Source organism: Capricornis sumatraensis, chromosome 6 (genome assembly GCF_032405125.1).
Source record: "Capricornis sumatraensis isolate serow.1 chromosome 6, serow.2, whole genome shotgun sequence".
In the NCBI taxonomy this organism is placed as follows: domain Eukaryota; kingdom Metazoa; phylum Chordata; class Mammalia; order Artiodactyla; family Bovidae; genus Capricornis; species Capricornis sumatraensis.
In genome coordinates this window covers 54,544,027-54,558,157 of record NC_091074.1, presented here as the reverse complement: position 1 = coordinate 54,558,157, position 14,131 = coordinate 54,544,027, and the positions used below count along the sequence as shown (strand labels likewise).

At 38.7% G+C, this 14,131-nt stretch overlaps 1 protein-coding gene across 1 annotated transcript in view; it reads right to left on the bottom strand.

Moving 5' to 3' along the window:
- Positions 1-14,131, bottom strand: part of SMC5 (structural maintenance of chromosomes 5) — a 99,174-nt gene that overhangs the window by 67,217 nt on the left and 17,826 nt on the right. The window contains exon 3 of the mRNA XM_068973781.1: positions 13,796-13,848. Coding sequence (XP_068829882.1) covers positions 13,796-13,848 — 53 coding nt within the window. The remainder of the gene's footprint in view (positions 1-13,795; positions 13,849-14,131) is intronic.

Genomic DNA, 14,131 nt, shown 5'->3' with positions numbered 1-14,131 from the left:
TGCTAGATCATACAAAAAACAAGGGAATTCCAGAAAAACATCTACTTCTGCTTCATTGACTATACTACAGCCTTTGACTGTGTGGATCACAACAAACTGGAAAATTCTTAAAGAGATGGGAATACCAGATTACCTTACCTGCCTCCTGAGAAATCTGTATGCCGGTCAAGAAGCAACAGTCAGAACCGGATATGGAACAATGGACTGGTTGTTCAAAACTGGGAAAGGAGTAGGTTAAGGCTGTATATTCTCACCTTGCTTATTTAACTTACATACAGAGTATATCAAGCAAAATGCCGGGCTGGATGAAGCACAAGCTGGAATTAAGAAGGCCGGGAGAAATATCAATAACCTCAGATATGCAGATGACACCACCCTTATGGCAGAAAGCAAGGAGGAACTAAAGAGCGTCTTGATGAAAGTGAAAGAGGACAGTGAAAAAGCTGTCTTAAAACTCAACATTCAAAAAACTAAGATCACCGCATCCAGTCCATTACTTCATGGCAAACAGATAGGGAAACAATGCAAACAGTGACAGACTTTATTTTCTTGGGCTAAAAAAAAAAAATCACTGCAAATGGTGACTGCAGCCATGAAACTAAAAGATGCTTGCTCCTTGGAAGAAAAGCTATGGCCAACCTAGACAGTATTAAAAAGCAGAGACATCACTTTGCCAACAAAGATACACAGAGTCAAAACTATGGTTTTTCTGGTAGTCATGTATGGATATGAGAGCTAGACAATAAAGAAGGCTGACTGCTAAAGAATTGATGCTATGGTCTGTGGTGTTGGAGAAGACTCTTGAGAGTCTCTTGGACAGCAAGGAGATCCAACCAGTCCATCCTAAAGGAAATCAGTCCTGAATATTCACTGGAAGGACTGATCCTGAAGCTGAAGCTCCAATACTTTGGCCACCAGATGTGAAGAGCCAACTCATTACAAAAGACCCTGATGCTGGGAAAAACTGAAGTCAGGAGGAGAAGGGGATGACAGAGGATGAGATGTTTGGATGGCATCACTGACTCAATGGACATAAGTTTGAGCAAGCTCCAGGAGATGGTGAAGGACAGGGAAGCCTGGTGTGCTGCAGTCCACAGGATCGCAAAGAGTTGGACACGACTGACGACTGAACAACAACAACAATATATTCCAGGATGGCAGAATGCTGTTCCCCCCAAATAAGAATGCTGTATCCCTCAATGTACTAAAACATATTTGAAAAATGACTGCATAAATGCATTTCAGAGACCATTTATTCTACCCACCAATCCCTTCAATGAATATATGATCAGTTATTGCCTCCATTCAACAGCAATGACAGTTTTGACGACTGATAGCAGCCATTTTGGGCTTGGTATTCTCAAAGCCACAAGGACCCTAACTGAACAAAAGAGCACAACATAATCATGTTGAGTATGTGGAAAGGAAATCTTCCCTTGTGTTAGACCTGGTAACAGAACTCTGGTTAACAGTCACTGGCTAGATTATTAGAGCAAGTAGCTACTGAACACCAGAATAGTTAACCTCTTTAGATAACAAGAAGACAGCAGGGCTTTGATGACTCAGAGTAAAAAGTCAGGAGCGCTTAAGACCTACAGCCCTCCTTAATGGACTTCTGAAACTTAAATGTTAATACTCCCTCTGTGTTTTATAAATATACTTGGTTTAGTATACTTTTAGTTTCGGTATCTAGGAAACCATCATGATCAGTCCTAACCTAGCAGTATCTTTGCAATTACAGTCATATCTCGGATACATTGCAGGTTTGGTTCCAAACACTGCAATAAAGTAAACATTGCAATAAAGTATACTGTATCAGTTTTTTGGTTTCCCCTTACAAATGAAAGTTATGTTTATACTATACTGTAGTCTACTAAGTGTTCAAAAGCATTACGTCTAAAAAAAATAACCTACCTTAGTGAAAATATTTTATTTCTAAAAAACGCTAACCATCATTTGACAATGCAGGGTTGCCTCAAAACTTTAATTTGTATAAACACATCTGTAAAGCACAATGAAACAACGTATGCTTGTGTTTTTTAAACTGAGATATAATTCACAAATCATAGAACCCACTATTTTAATATGTACAATTAATGTTCTTTTTTTTAAAAGATGATAAAATTTACTATTTTAGCCATTTTTAGGTGTCAGTTAAGGGTGTGTATCAACAGGGGTTAAGTACCTTCACAAAGTTATACAACCATCACCATCATCTAATTTCAGAATATTTTTATCACTCAAAAGAAAAGCCCATACCTATTAAAACCAGTCACTCCTTATTCTTTCCTCCACTCAAACCCCAGCAACCACTAATCTATTTTCTGTCTCATGAATTTACTTATCCTGGACATTTCACAGAAATGGAATCATGCAATATGCAATCTTTTGTGTCTAGTTTCTTCACCAAGCATAATCTCTGCAAGGTTTACCCATGTTACAGGATCTATCAGTACTTCAGTCCTTTGTATGGCTCAATAATGTGTTATGGTATGGATATATCATAATTTGTTTAGCCATTTTTCAGGCAATGGACATCTGAGTTATTCATAATTTTCATCATTATAATTAGGAAAAAGCTACATTATGCCAGTGAGCAATCATTTTCTAGAACAGTGACTGAACCAAAGAATACTTGTTATTTAAAATTTAACAGATGCTGCAGAATAGGATATAGTGCCTATACTCCCGTAATAGTGCATGACAGGATTCTCTTTTCTGTAACTTCATATGATTGAACTTTATTTTAAATTTTTCTGAGAGGAAAACAATCTTCACCTTGATTTCCTTTGTAACTAGTAAGATGTAGTCTTTTTTTTTTAAATACTTGTCATTTATATTACTTTGTATTAAACTTCTTTGCTTATTTCCTATTAAGTTGTATATAATTTTTACTGACTTAATGAGATACTAAAATCTTAGTCATTTTAAGACATGTACATATGATCTGTGCTGAAAATGTTTCCTCCCATCGATCACTCATTTTTAACTATGGTGCCATTATCTTGGGCTGAATTTTTATGGGGCCTAAATTTCCTATCTTTTTTTTCTTTTCCAGACAAGGTTTTACAAAGCTCTTGCTACAGCATGAAGGAGTGAAAACATGAGTCTGGTACCCATGCTCACTCCAAAAGAGGAGCTGTTTGGGTCCAGGTAACAACAGGGGCAGATTATGTGGGTTGGGCAGGCGGTATAGCTTAGACAATCTGCTCGCCACCCTGCCCACCACCTTGGTGGTGCTGTGTGCAAGAATCACACACAGTGCCCTGCTTTTGCTACTGGTACTTCTGTTGATTTATGGCCTTTTCTGTATCTTACTGTTCATGATTGTACCAACTTCCATGTGTGCAATTATTTTCAGTCCCTTACAGCTTCTCTGTATTCTGTTGCTTCAGGGGATATCTGTCCATGTTCAAGTATTCTGAGAAACGGTCCCAGGTCCCAGCCTATCTTAAGTGAAGACCAGCTATCCTCAGCCTACCTTTCCACATGGTTGGGCAGAGGCCAAGCAGTTCCAGGCATCAAAACAGCCTTCTCTTCCTTCGAGTTCCTTCCATCTTCCTTTATATGGTTATTGGCTATCCTGTTTTACTGAGTAAGGTCTTTCCCTCTACTGAGGTTTAAAAAATATTCTACACCATTTTTCTGTTCTTTTTAAACCTACATATTTTTTCACTCAGTCTAAAGACTTTTAAAATCAAGATTTTACTTATGTACAGGACTACCTGATAAAAGTTATAAATTTATCTATTTTAAACAACTAACAGCCAATTATTTCAACTCAGTTTGAGTAATTTATTTGCTAAGCCATGTCCAACAGACTCTTTGCGAACCCACGGACTGCAGCCTGCCAGGCTCCTCTGTCCATGGAATTTTCCAGGCAAGAATACTGGAGTGGTTTGCCATTTCCTTCCTCAGGGGATCTTCCTAACTGAAGAATTGAACCCACATCTCTTTCATCTCCTGCCCTAGCAGGTGGATTCTTTACTACTCTGCCACTTGGGAAAGGAACCTGAAATGTTAGGTCCAGATATCAAGGTAAATTAGAAGTGGTCAAACAGGAGATGGCAAGAGTGAACATCAACATTTTAGGAGTCAGTGAACTAAAGTGGACTGGAATGGGTGAATTTAACTGACATGACCATTGTATCTAGTACTGTGCATAAGAATCCCTTAGAATACATGGAGTAGCCATCATAGTCAACAAGAGTCCAAAATGCAGTAGTTAGATGTGATCTCAAAAATGGCAGAATGAGCTCTGTTCATTTCCAAGGCAAACCATTCAATATAGTAATCCAAGTCTATGCCCCAACCAGTAATGCTGAAGAAGCTGAAGTTGAATGGTTCTATGAAGACCTACAAGACCTTCTAGAACTAACACTCAAAAAAGATTCCTTTTCATTTTAGGGGACTGGAATTCAAGGAGCCTGGTAGGCTGCAGTCCATAGGGTCATGAAGAGTCGGACACGACTGAGCGACTTCACTTTCACTTCTCACTTTCATGCACTGGAGAAGGAAATGGCAACCCACTCCAGTGTTCTTGCCTGGAGAATCCCAAGGATGAGGGAGCCTGGTGGGCTGCCGTCCATGGGGTTGCACAGAGTTGGACACGAATGAAGCGACTTAGCAGCAGCAGCAGCAAGACGTACCTGAAGTAACAGGCAAATTCAGTCTTGGAGTACAAAATGTAGCAAGGCAAAGGCAACAGTTTTGCCAAGAGAACGCACTGGTCACAGCAAATGCCCTCTTCCAACAGCACAAGAGAAGACTCTACACACAGACATCACCAGATGGTCAATACCAAAATCAGACTGCTTATATTCTTTGCAGCCAAAATTGGAAAAGCACTGTACAGTCAGCAAAAATAAGACTGGGAGCTGATTGTGGCTCAGATCATGAATTCCTTATTGCCAAATTCAGACCTAAATTGAAGAAAGTAGGGAAAACCACTACACCATTCAGGTTATGACCTAAATGAAATCCCTTATGATTATACAGTGGAAGCAACAAGTAATTTCAAGATTAGATCTGATAGACAAAAGGCCTGAAGAACTATGGATGGAGGTTTGTGACATTGTACAGGAGGCAGTGATCAAGACCATCCCAAAGAAAAAGAAATGCAAAAAGGCAAAATGGTTGTCTGAGGAGGCTGAGAAAAGAAGAGATGCTAAAGGCAAAGGAGAAAAGGAAAGAAAATTCCATTTGAATGCAGAGTTCCAAAGAACAGGATGGAGAGATAAGAAAGCCTTCCTCAGTGAGCAATGCAAAGAAACAGAGGAAAAAAACAGAACAGGAAAACTAGAGATCTCTTCAAGAAAATTGGAGATACCAAGGGAACATTTCATGCAAAGAGGGGCACAATAAAGGACAGAAATGGTATGGACCTAACAGAAGCAGAAGATATTTAGAAGAGGTGGCAAGAAAACTCAGAAGAACTGTACAAAAATACTCTTTATGACCCAGATAATCATGATGGTGTGATCACACACCTAGAGCCACATATCCTGGAATGCGAAGTCAAGTGGGCCTTAGAAAGCATCACTACGAACAAAACTATCGGAGGAGATGGAATTCCACTAGAACTATTTCAAATCCTAAAAGATGGTTCTGTTAAAAGTACTGTATTCAACCTGCCAGCAAATTTGGAAAACTCAGCAGTGGCCACAGGACTGCAAAAGGTCAGTTTTTATTCCAATCCCAAAGAAAGGCAATGCCAAAGAATGTTTAAACTACTGCACAATTGTACTCATCTCACATGCTAGTAAAGTAATGCTCAAAATTCTCCAAGCCAGGCTTCAACAATACGTGAACTGTGAACTTGTAGATGTTCCAGCTGGATTTAGAAAAGGCAGAGGAACCAGAGATCAAATTGCCAACATCCACTGGATCATCAAAAAAGTAAGAGAATTCCAGAACATCTACTTCTGCTTTATTGATTACGCCAAAGTCTTTGACTGTGTAGATCACAACAAATTGTGGAAAATTCTTGACTAGATGGGAATACTAAACCACCTTACCTGCCTCCTGAGAAATCTGTATGCAGGTCAAGAAGCAACAGTTAAAACCAGACATGAAACAATAGACTTGGTTCAAAATTGGGAAAGGAGTACGTCAAGGCTCTATATTGTCACACTGCTGATTTAACTTACATGCCGAGTTTATCATGTGAAATGCCAGGCTGGATGAAGCACAAGCTGGAATTAAGATTTCCAGTAGAAGTATCAGTAACCTCAAATACGTGGATGACACTTATGGCAGAAAGCGAAGAACTAAAAAGCCTCTTGATGAAAGTGAAAAAGGAGAGTGAAAAAGCTGTCTTAAAGCTCAGCATTCAAAAGACTAAGATCATGGCATCTGGTCCCATCACTTCACGCCAAATAGATGAGGAAACAATGGAAACAGTGACATACTTTATTTTATTGGGCTCCAGAATCACTGCAGATGGTAACTGCAGCCATGAAATTAAAAGATGCTTACTCCTTGGAAGAAAAGCTATGACCAACCTAGACAGCATATTAAAAAGCAGAGACATACTTTGATGACAAAGGTCCATCTAGTCAAAGCTATGGTTTTTCCAGTAGTCATGTATGGATGTGAGAGCCAGATAACAAAAAAGGCTGAGTGCCAAAGAACTGATGCCTTTGAACTGTGGTGCTGGAGGAGACTCCTGAGAGTCCCCTGGACTGCAAGGAGATCCAACCAGTGAATCCTAAAGGGAATCAGTCCTGAATATTCATTGGAAGGACGATGCTGAAGCTAAAACTCCAATCCTTTGGCCACCTGATGTGAAGAAGTGATTCACTGGAAAAGACCCTGATGCTGGGGGAGATTGAAGGCAGGAAGAGAAGGGGACGACAGAGGATGAGATGGTTGGATGGCATCACCAACTCAACCAACGTGAGTTGAGCAAGCTCCAGGAGTTGCTGATGGATAGAGAGGCCTGGTGTACTGCGTTCCATGGGGTTGCAAGAGTCAGACGCGACTGAGCAACTGAACTTAACTAAAACCTGGGAGAGTGAAAGTCACTCAGTTGTGTCCTACTCTTTGTGACCCCATGGAGTATACAGTCTATAGAATTCTCCAGGCCAGGATACTGGAATAGGGAGCCATTCCCTTCTCCAGGGGATCTTCCCAACCCAAGGGTCGAACCCAGGTCTCCCGCACCGCAGGTGGATTCTTTTCCAGCTGAGCCACCAGAGAAGCCTGCATAAATTTATACCCCATGCTTATATAGCCACCTTTATATACCTTTACACAGCCACCTTACATACCACCTCTCATAAATTAAACTCTTACATGCATTTAGAACTGTTATTATTTTCTTCATTCTGTTCCTCTAATTTTTCTGTACTAATACCATACTATTAACAGCGTTATTAACTTGACAGCTACACGTAAAAAAATGAAATCAGAACATTCTCTAACACCACTCACAAAAATAAACTCAAAATGGATTAAAGACCTGAATGTAAGGCTGAATACTATAAAATAAAACTTAGAGGAAAGGAAAACATAGGCAGGACACCCTTTGACATAAACCACACCATTATCTTTTTGAACTGATCTACAGCAATAAAAATAAACAAATGGGACCTACTTAACTTGAAGGCTTTTGCACAGCAAAGGAAACTATAAACAAGACGAAAAGACAATCCTCAGAATGAGAGAAACTATTTGCAAATGAAGCAGCTGACAAGGGATTAACTTCCAAAATATACAAACGTTCACGCAGCTCAATATAAAAAACAAACAACCCAATCAAACAGGCAGAAGACTTAGACATTTCTCTAAAGAAGGCATATAGGTGATCTCAACAAACACATTTGAAAAGATGCTCAACATCACTTATTATTAGAGAAATGCAAATCAAAACTATAATGAGGTATCATTTCACACTACTCAGAATGGCCATTATCAAAAAACTCTACAAACAATAAATGCTAGAGAGGTGTGGAGAAAAGGAAACACTCCTATACTGTTGGTGGGAATGAAAATTGGTACAGCCACTACAAAAAACAATATGGAGATTCCCTAAGAAACTAAACACAGAATTACCATATGATTTACACTATTTAAAAGAGCCAAGAAATGGAAGCAACCTAAATGTCCATCAACAGAGAAATGGATAAAGAAGGTGTGATACATACACACAATGGAATATTACTCAGCCATTAAAAAGAATGAAATAATGTCATCTGCAGCAACATGAATGGACCTAGACATGATCATACTAAGTGAAGTAACTCAGAGAAAAATAAATATCATATGGTAACACATATGTGTGGAATCTTAAAAAAAAAGAAAAAAAAGTGATACAAACGAACTTATTTGCAAAACAGAAACAGACTCAGATTTCCAAAGCAGATTTGTGGTCACCAGGTGAGGGCATGTGGAGGAAAGGGACAAAATAGGAGTTTAGGATTAACATATACACATTACTATATATAAAATAGATAATCAACAGAGATCTCCTATTTGCACAGGAAACTCTACTCAATATTCTGCAATAACCTATACAGGAAAAGAATCTGAAAATGAATAGATATATGTGTAACTGAATCACTTAGCTGTACAGTGATGGAACTAACCCAACACTGTAAATCAACTATACTCCTATGTAAAATAAAAATTAAATTTAAAAAAAGCTTTACTGTTCAGTTTAACATCTGTTACACAAATGTCTTATTCATGATTGTGCTTTTTCAAAACCTCTTGGGTTTCTGGCACATTTATTCTTCCAGATGAACTTTATAATCAACTTATAAACTGTTGAGACTCTCACTGGAATTTTATCAGATTTATGCATTAGTGTGGAAATGACTGACATGCTGTTGATAATTGCAATTTTATATTTTTAGAACATAATAAGCGTCCCCATTTATTCAGGCCTTAGTTTTATATCCTTCAGTAAAATAACATTATATTTTAGTAAGTTGAACATAATCTCTTAACTGTTTCCTTCTATGTGGACCTCTTTCTCATCTCTACATAAATTTTAAAAATTTCCAACAATTTTTGAACAAAAAGACCATTTCTTTATATCCCATAAAATGACAGGGCTATTAGGTATTTTTTAAGAGCTATTTCAGCTATGAAAATTCAATAACTCTCTTTAAACATTCCAAAAAATGATCCAAAAATCATCTAAAGAATGCACATATTGTACACATGTTTTTTATGTATAAAAAACAAAGTATATACATGAAGGATATACTGCTTTCATCTTGGAGAGGAACTCTCATCCATCAGAAATTGCTGCCAAGAGTGGCAGACTTGGAATATCTAGTTAAGGGAAGAGAATACTATAATGAATTATTGATTTCTGCCATAAGGGAGGGAACAGAAAATGGTGATATAAATGCCAAGTTTTCGCCATACATGAAATTGACCAAACTACTAACAAAGATTGTTTCTAGAAGTGGAACTGTCAAGAGGGCCTTCATTTTCATCTTTTTACAACCCTAGATTAAGGTTTCTTTTTTTTCTAACAATCAAGTATTTTGCTTTCAAAAATCAGAAAAAAGAAAAAAATTTCCCTGCTGATCCAGTGGTTAAAAATTTGCCTTCCAATGCAGGCGATGCAGGTTTGATTCCTGGTCAGGGGACTAAGAACCCGTATGTTGCAGAGCAACTAAGCCAGTGCACAACTAGGGAGCTGAAGCCACAAATAGAGAGACTGTGTATCACAGTTACTGAGCCTGCATGCTCTAGAGACTGCATGCCACAACTAGAAAGAAGCCTGCACGCCTTAACAATGACCCTGTGCATGCGACTGAGATGCAGCCAAATAAATAAATATTTCTGAAAGATTAAAAAAATGCTTAAGTTTGTAAAAATACTGCAACTTCTTAATGAATAATGAATATTTAATAGTGGTATGGAGATCATACCACTAGGGTATGGTGGTATGAAATAATACTCCCATATCTCCCATAAATTTCATCATTTCATTATCTCCCATAAATTTCTAATTTCTTATGAATTTTTCCAGAAAAAAGTCCTTACAATTCAGGTTTTAAAAGCTGCATTAAAGAAAAAAGAAACTTTTCTGGATGAAGTATTCCTTAAATATTATTTCTAATATTAATGTCATAATATAGTATTATACCACTGATGCTGAAGAAGCTGAAGTTGAACAATTCTATTAAGACCTCTAAGACTTTCTAGAACTAACCAAAAAAAGATGCCGTTTTCATCGTAGGATACTAGAATGCAAGAGTAGGAAGTCAAGAGATACCTAGAGTAACAGGCAAGTCTGGCCCTGGAGTACAAAATGAAGCAGGGCAAAGGCTAACAGAGTTTTCTCAAGAGAACACACTGGACATAGCAAACAACCTTTTACAACAACACAAGAGATGACCCTACACACACACATCACCAAATGGTCAATACCGAAATACGACTGATTATATTCTTTGCAGTCAAAGATGGTGAAACTCTATATAGTCAGCAAAACCAAGACATGGAGCTGTGGCTCAGATAATCACCTCCTCATGCAAAACTCAGGATTAACTTGAAGAAGGTAGGGAAAACCACTAGGCCATTCAGGTATGACCTAATTCAAATCCCTTAAAATCATACAGTAGAGGTGATGAATAGATTCAAGAGATTAGATCTGGTAGCCAGAGTTATGAACTATGGACAGAGGTGCATAACCTTGTACAGGAGGCAGTGACCAAAACCACCCCAAAGGAAAAGAAATGCAAGAAGGCAAAATTGTTGTGTAAAGAGGCTTTATACATAGCTGAGAAAAGAAAAAAAGCAAAAAGCAAGGGCAAAAGGGAAAGATATACCCAACTGAATGCAGAGTTCCAGAAAACAGAAGAGATAAGAACAGTGAACAGTGCAAAGAAGTAGAGGAAAACTTTTCAAGAAAACTGGAGATGTCAAGGGAACATTTCACACAAGAATGAGCATGATAAAGGACAGAAACAGTAAGGACCTAACAGAAGCAGAAGAGATTAAAAAGAGGTGGAAAGAATACACAGAAGAATTATACAAAAAAGGTCTTAATGATCCAGATAACCAAGATGGTGTCGTCACTGACCTAGAGCTTGACATCCTAGAGTGAAGTCAAGTAGGCCTCAGGAAGCTTTACTACAAACAAGGTTAGTGAAGGTGATGGGAATTCCAGCTGAGCTATTTAAAATCCTAAAAGATGATGCTGTAGAAGTGCTGCACTCAGTATGTCAGCAAATTTGGAAAATTCAGCGGTGGTCAGAGGAATGGAAAAGGTCAGTTTTCATTCCAATCCCTGAGAAGGGCAGTGTCAATCTACAAACTATTGTATAATTACGCACATTTTGCATGCTAGTAAGGTTACACTGAAAATTCTTCAAGCTTGGTTTCAACAGTATATGAAGTAAGAACTTCCAGATGGGTTTAGAGAAGGCAGAACAAACAGAGTTCAAATCGCCAACATTCATTGGATCATAGAGAAACCAAAGCAAGTCCAGAAAAACATTTACTTCTGTTTCATTGACTATGGTAAAGCCTTTGAATGTGTGGATTACAACAAACTGAAAAAAATCTTAAAGAGAAGGGAATACCAGACAACCTTACCTGCCTCCTAAGAAACCTGTATGCTGGTCAAGAAGCAACCTTTAGAACCTTTAGAACCTTTAGAACCAGTTAGAACCTTTCATGGACTGGTTAAAACTTGTAAAATGAGTACCACAAGGCTGTATACTGTCAGAGATCAAATTGCCAACATCCGCTGGATCATCAAAAAAGCAAGAGAGTTCCAGAAAAACATCTATTTCTGCTTTATTGCCTATGCCAAAGCCTTTGACTGTGTGGATCACAATAAACTGTGGAAAATTCTGAAAGAGATGGGAATACCAGACCACCTGATCTGCCTCTTGAGAAACCTATATGCAGGTCAGGAAGCAACAGTTAGAACTGGACATGGAAAAACAGACTGGTTCCAAATAAGAAAAGGAGTACGTCGAGGCTGTATATTGTCACCCTGCTTATTTAACTTATGAGCAGAGTACATCATGAGAAACGCTGGGCTGGAAGAAATACAAGCTGGAATCAAGATTGCCAGGAGAAATATTAACCTCAGATATGCAGATACCACCACCCTTATGGCAGAAAGTGAAGAGGAACTAAAAAGCCTCTTGATGAAAGTGAGAGAAGAGTGAAAAAGTTGGCGTAAAGCTCAACATTCAGAAAACTAAGATCATGGCATCCGGTCCCATCACTTCATGGGAAATAGATGGGGAAACAGTGGAAACAGTGGCAGACTATTTTTTTGGGCTCCAAAATCACTGCAGATGGTTGACTGCAGCCATGAAATTAAAAGACGCTTACCCCTTGGAAGGAAAGTTATGACCAACCTAGACAGCATATTAAAAACCAGAGACATTACTTTGCCAACAAAGGTCCGTCTGGTCAAGGCAATGGTTTTTCCTGTGGTCATGTATGGATGTGAGAGTTGGACTGTGAAGAAAGCTGAGTGCTGAAGAATTGATGCTTTTGAACTGTGGTGCTGGAAAAGACTCTTGAGAGTCCCTTGGACTGCAAGGAGATCCAACCAGTCCATTCTGAAGGAGATCAGTCCTGGGTGTTCACTGGAAGGACTGATGCTAAAGCTGAAACTCCAGTACTTTGGCCACCTCATGCGAAGAGTTGACTCATTGGAAAAGACTCTGATGCTGGGAGGGATTGGGGGCAGGAGAAGGGGATGACAGAGGATGAGATGGCTAGATGGCATCACTGACTTGATGGACATAAGTTTGAGTAAACTCCAGGAGTTGGTGATGGACAGGGAGGCCTGGCGTGCTGCAATTCATAGGGTCGCAAAGAGATGGACAAGACTGAGTGACTGAATTTAACTGATACAGAGTACATTATGAAAAGTGCTGGGCTGAATCAATCACAAGCTGGAATCAAGATTGACAGGAGAAATATCAACGATCTCAGACATGCAGATGATATCACTCTAATGGCAGAAAGTGAAGAGAAACTAAAGCGCCTCTTGATGAGGATGAAAGAGTGAAAAAATTGGCTTAAAACTCAACATTCAAAAAACTTAAGATCATGGCATCCAGTCACATCCCTTCATGGCAAATAGAGAGGAGAAAAGTGGAAGCAGACTTTATTTTCTTGGGCTTCAAAATTACTGCAGACAGTGACTGCAGCCACAAAATTAAAAGACACTTGCTCCTTAGAAGGAAAGCTATGACAAACCTAGATAGCGTATTAAGAAGCAAAGATATCACTTTGCCGACAAAAGTCCATGTAGTCAAAGCTACGGTTTTTCCAGTAGTCATGTATGAATGTGGGAGTTGGAAAATAAAGAAGGCTGAGCACTGAAGAACCGATGCCATAGAACTTTGGTGCCGGAGATGACTCTTGACATTCCCTTGGACAGCAAGGACATCAAACTAGTCAATCTTAAAAGGGAATCAACCCTGAATGTTCACTGGAAGAACTAATGCTGAAGCTCCCATATTTTGGCATCTGACATGAACAGCCAACTCACTGAAAAATACCCTGATGCTAGGAAAGAATAAAGGCAAAAGGAGAAGGCAGTGTCAGGGGATGAGATGGTTAGATAGCATCATCAACTAATTAAATGTGAATCTGAGCAAACTCCAGGAGATAGTGAAGGACAGGGAAGCCTGGAGTGCTGCAGTCCATGGGGCTGCAAACAGTCAGACATGACTTAGCGACTGAACAACAACAATAAATACTGTATTATTACTCTTGACTAAAGTTATCAGGAATGCATGAACATAAACTCAGAAATTATGCAGAAAAAAGTGGTTTCAGTACTTTTAACACTTACAATTCAATTTCAACCATGCCTTTGGAACATCCTCTCTTCACAAAAAAGCCAACCTAAGATATAAAAACAGACAAAGTGAGCTGTATGGTGACATTTCCAGGTGAGATGTAGCAAAGTCATTATTATTTGTCAGATCAAGATTCTTTCAATAACTATTCTGTAATTCACTCCCTTCACTTTCTAACTGTACCCTTTCCAGATTTAGGCACCTCCACTGTTTCCACTCACAGATGATAATATTCTAAGCTACCAGTATTTTAATATTCTAAGAGTTATTGATCTTTCTGTGTGTCTAAGAGCCTCTTACAAAGTTCATGACAAAGCTATTGTAGTGCA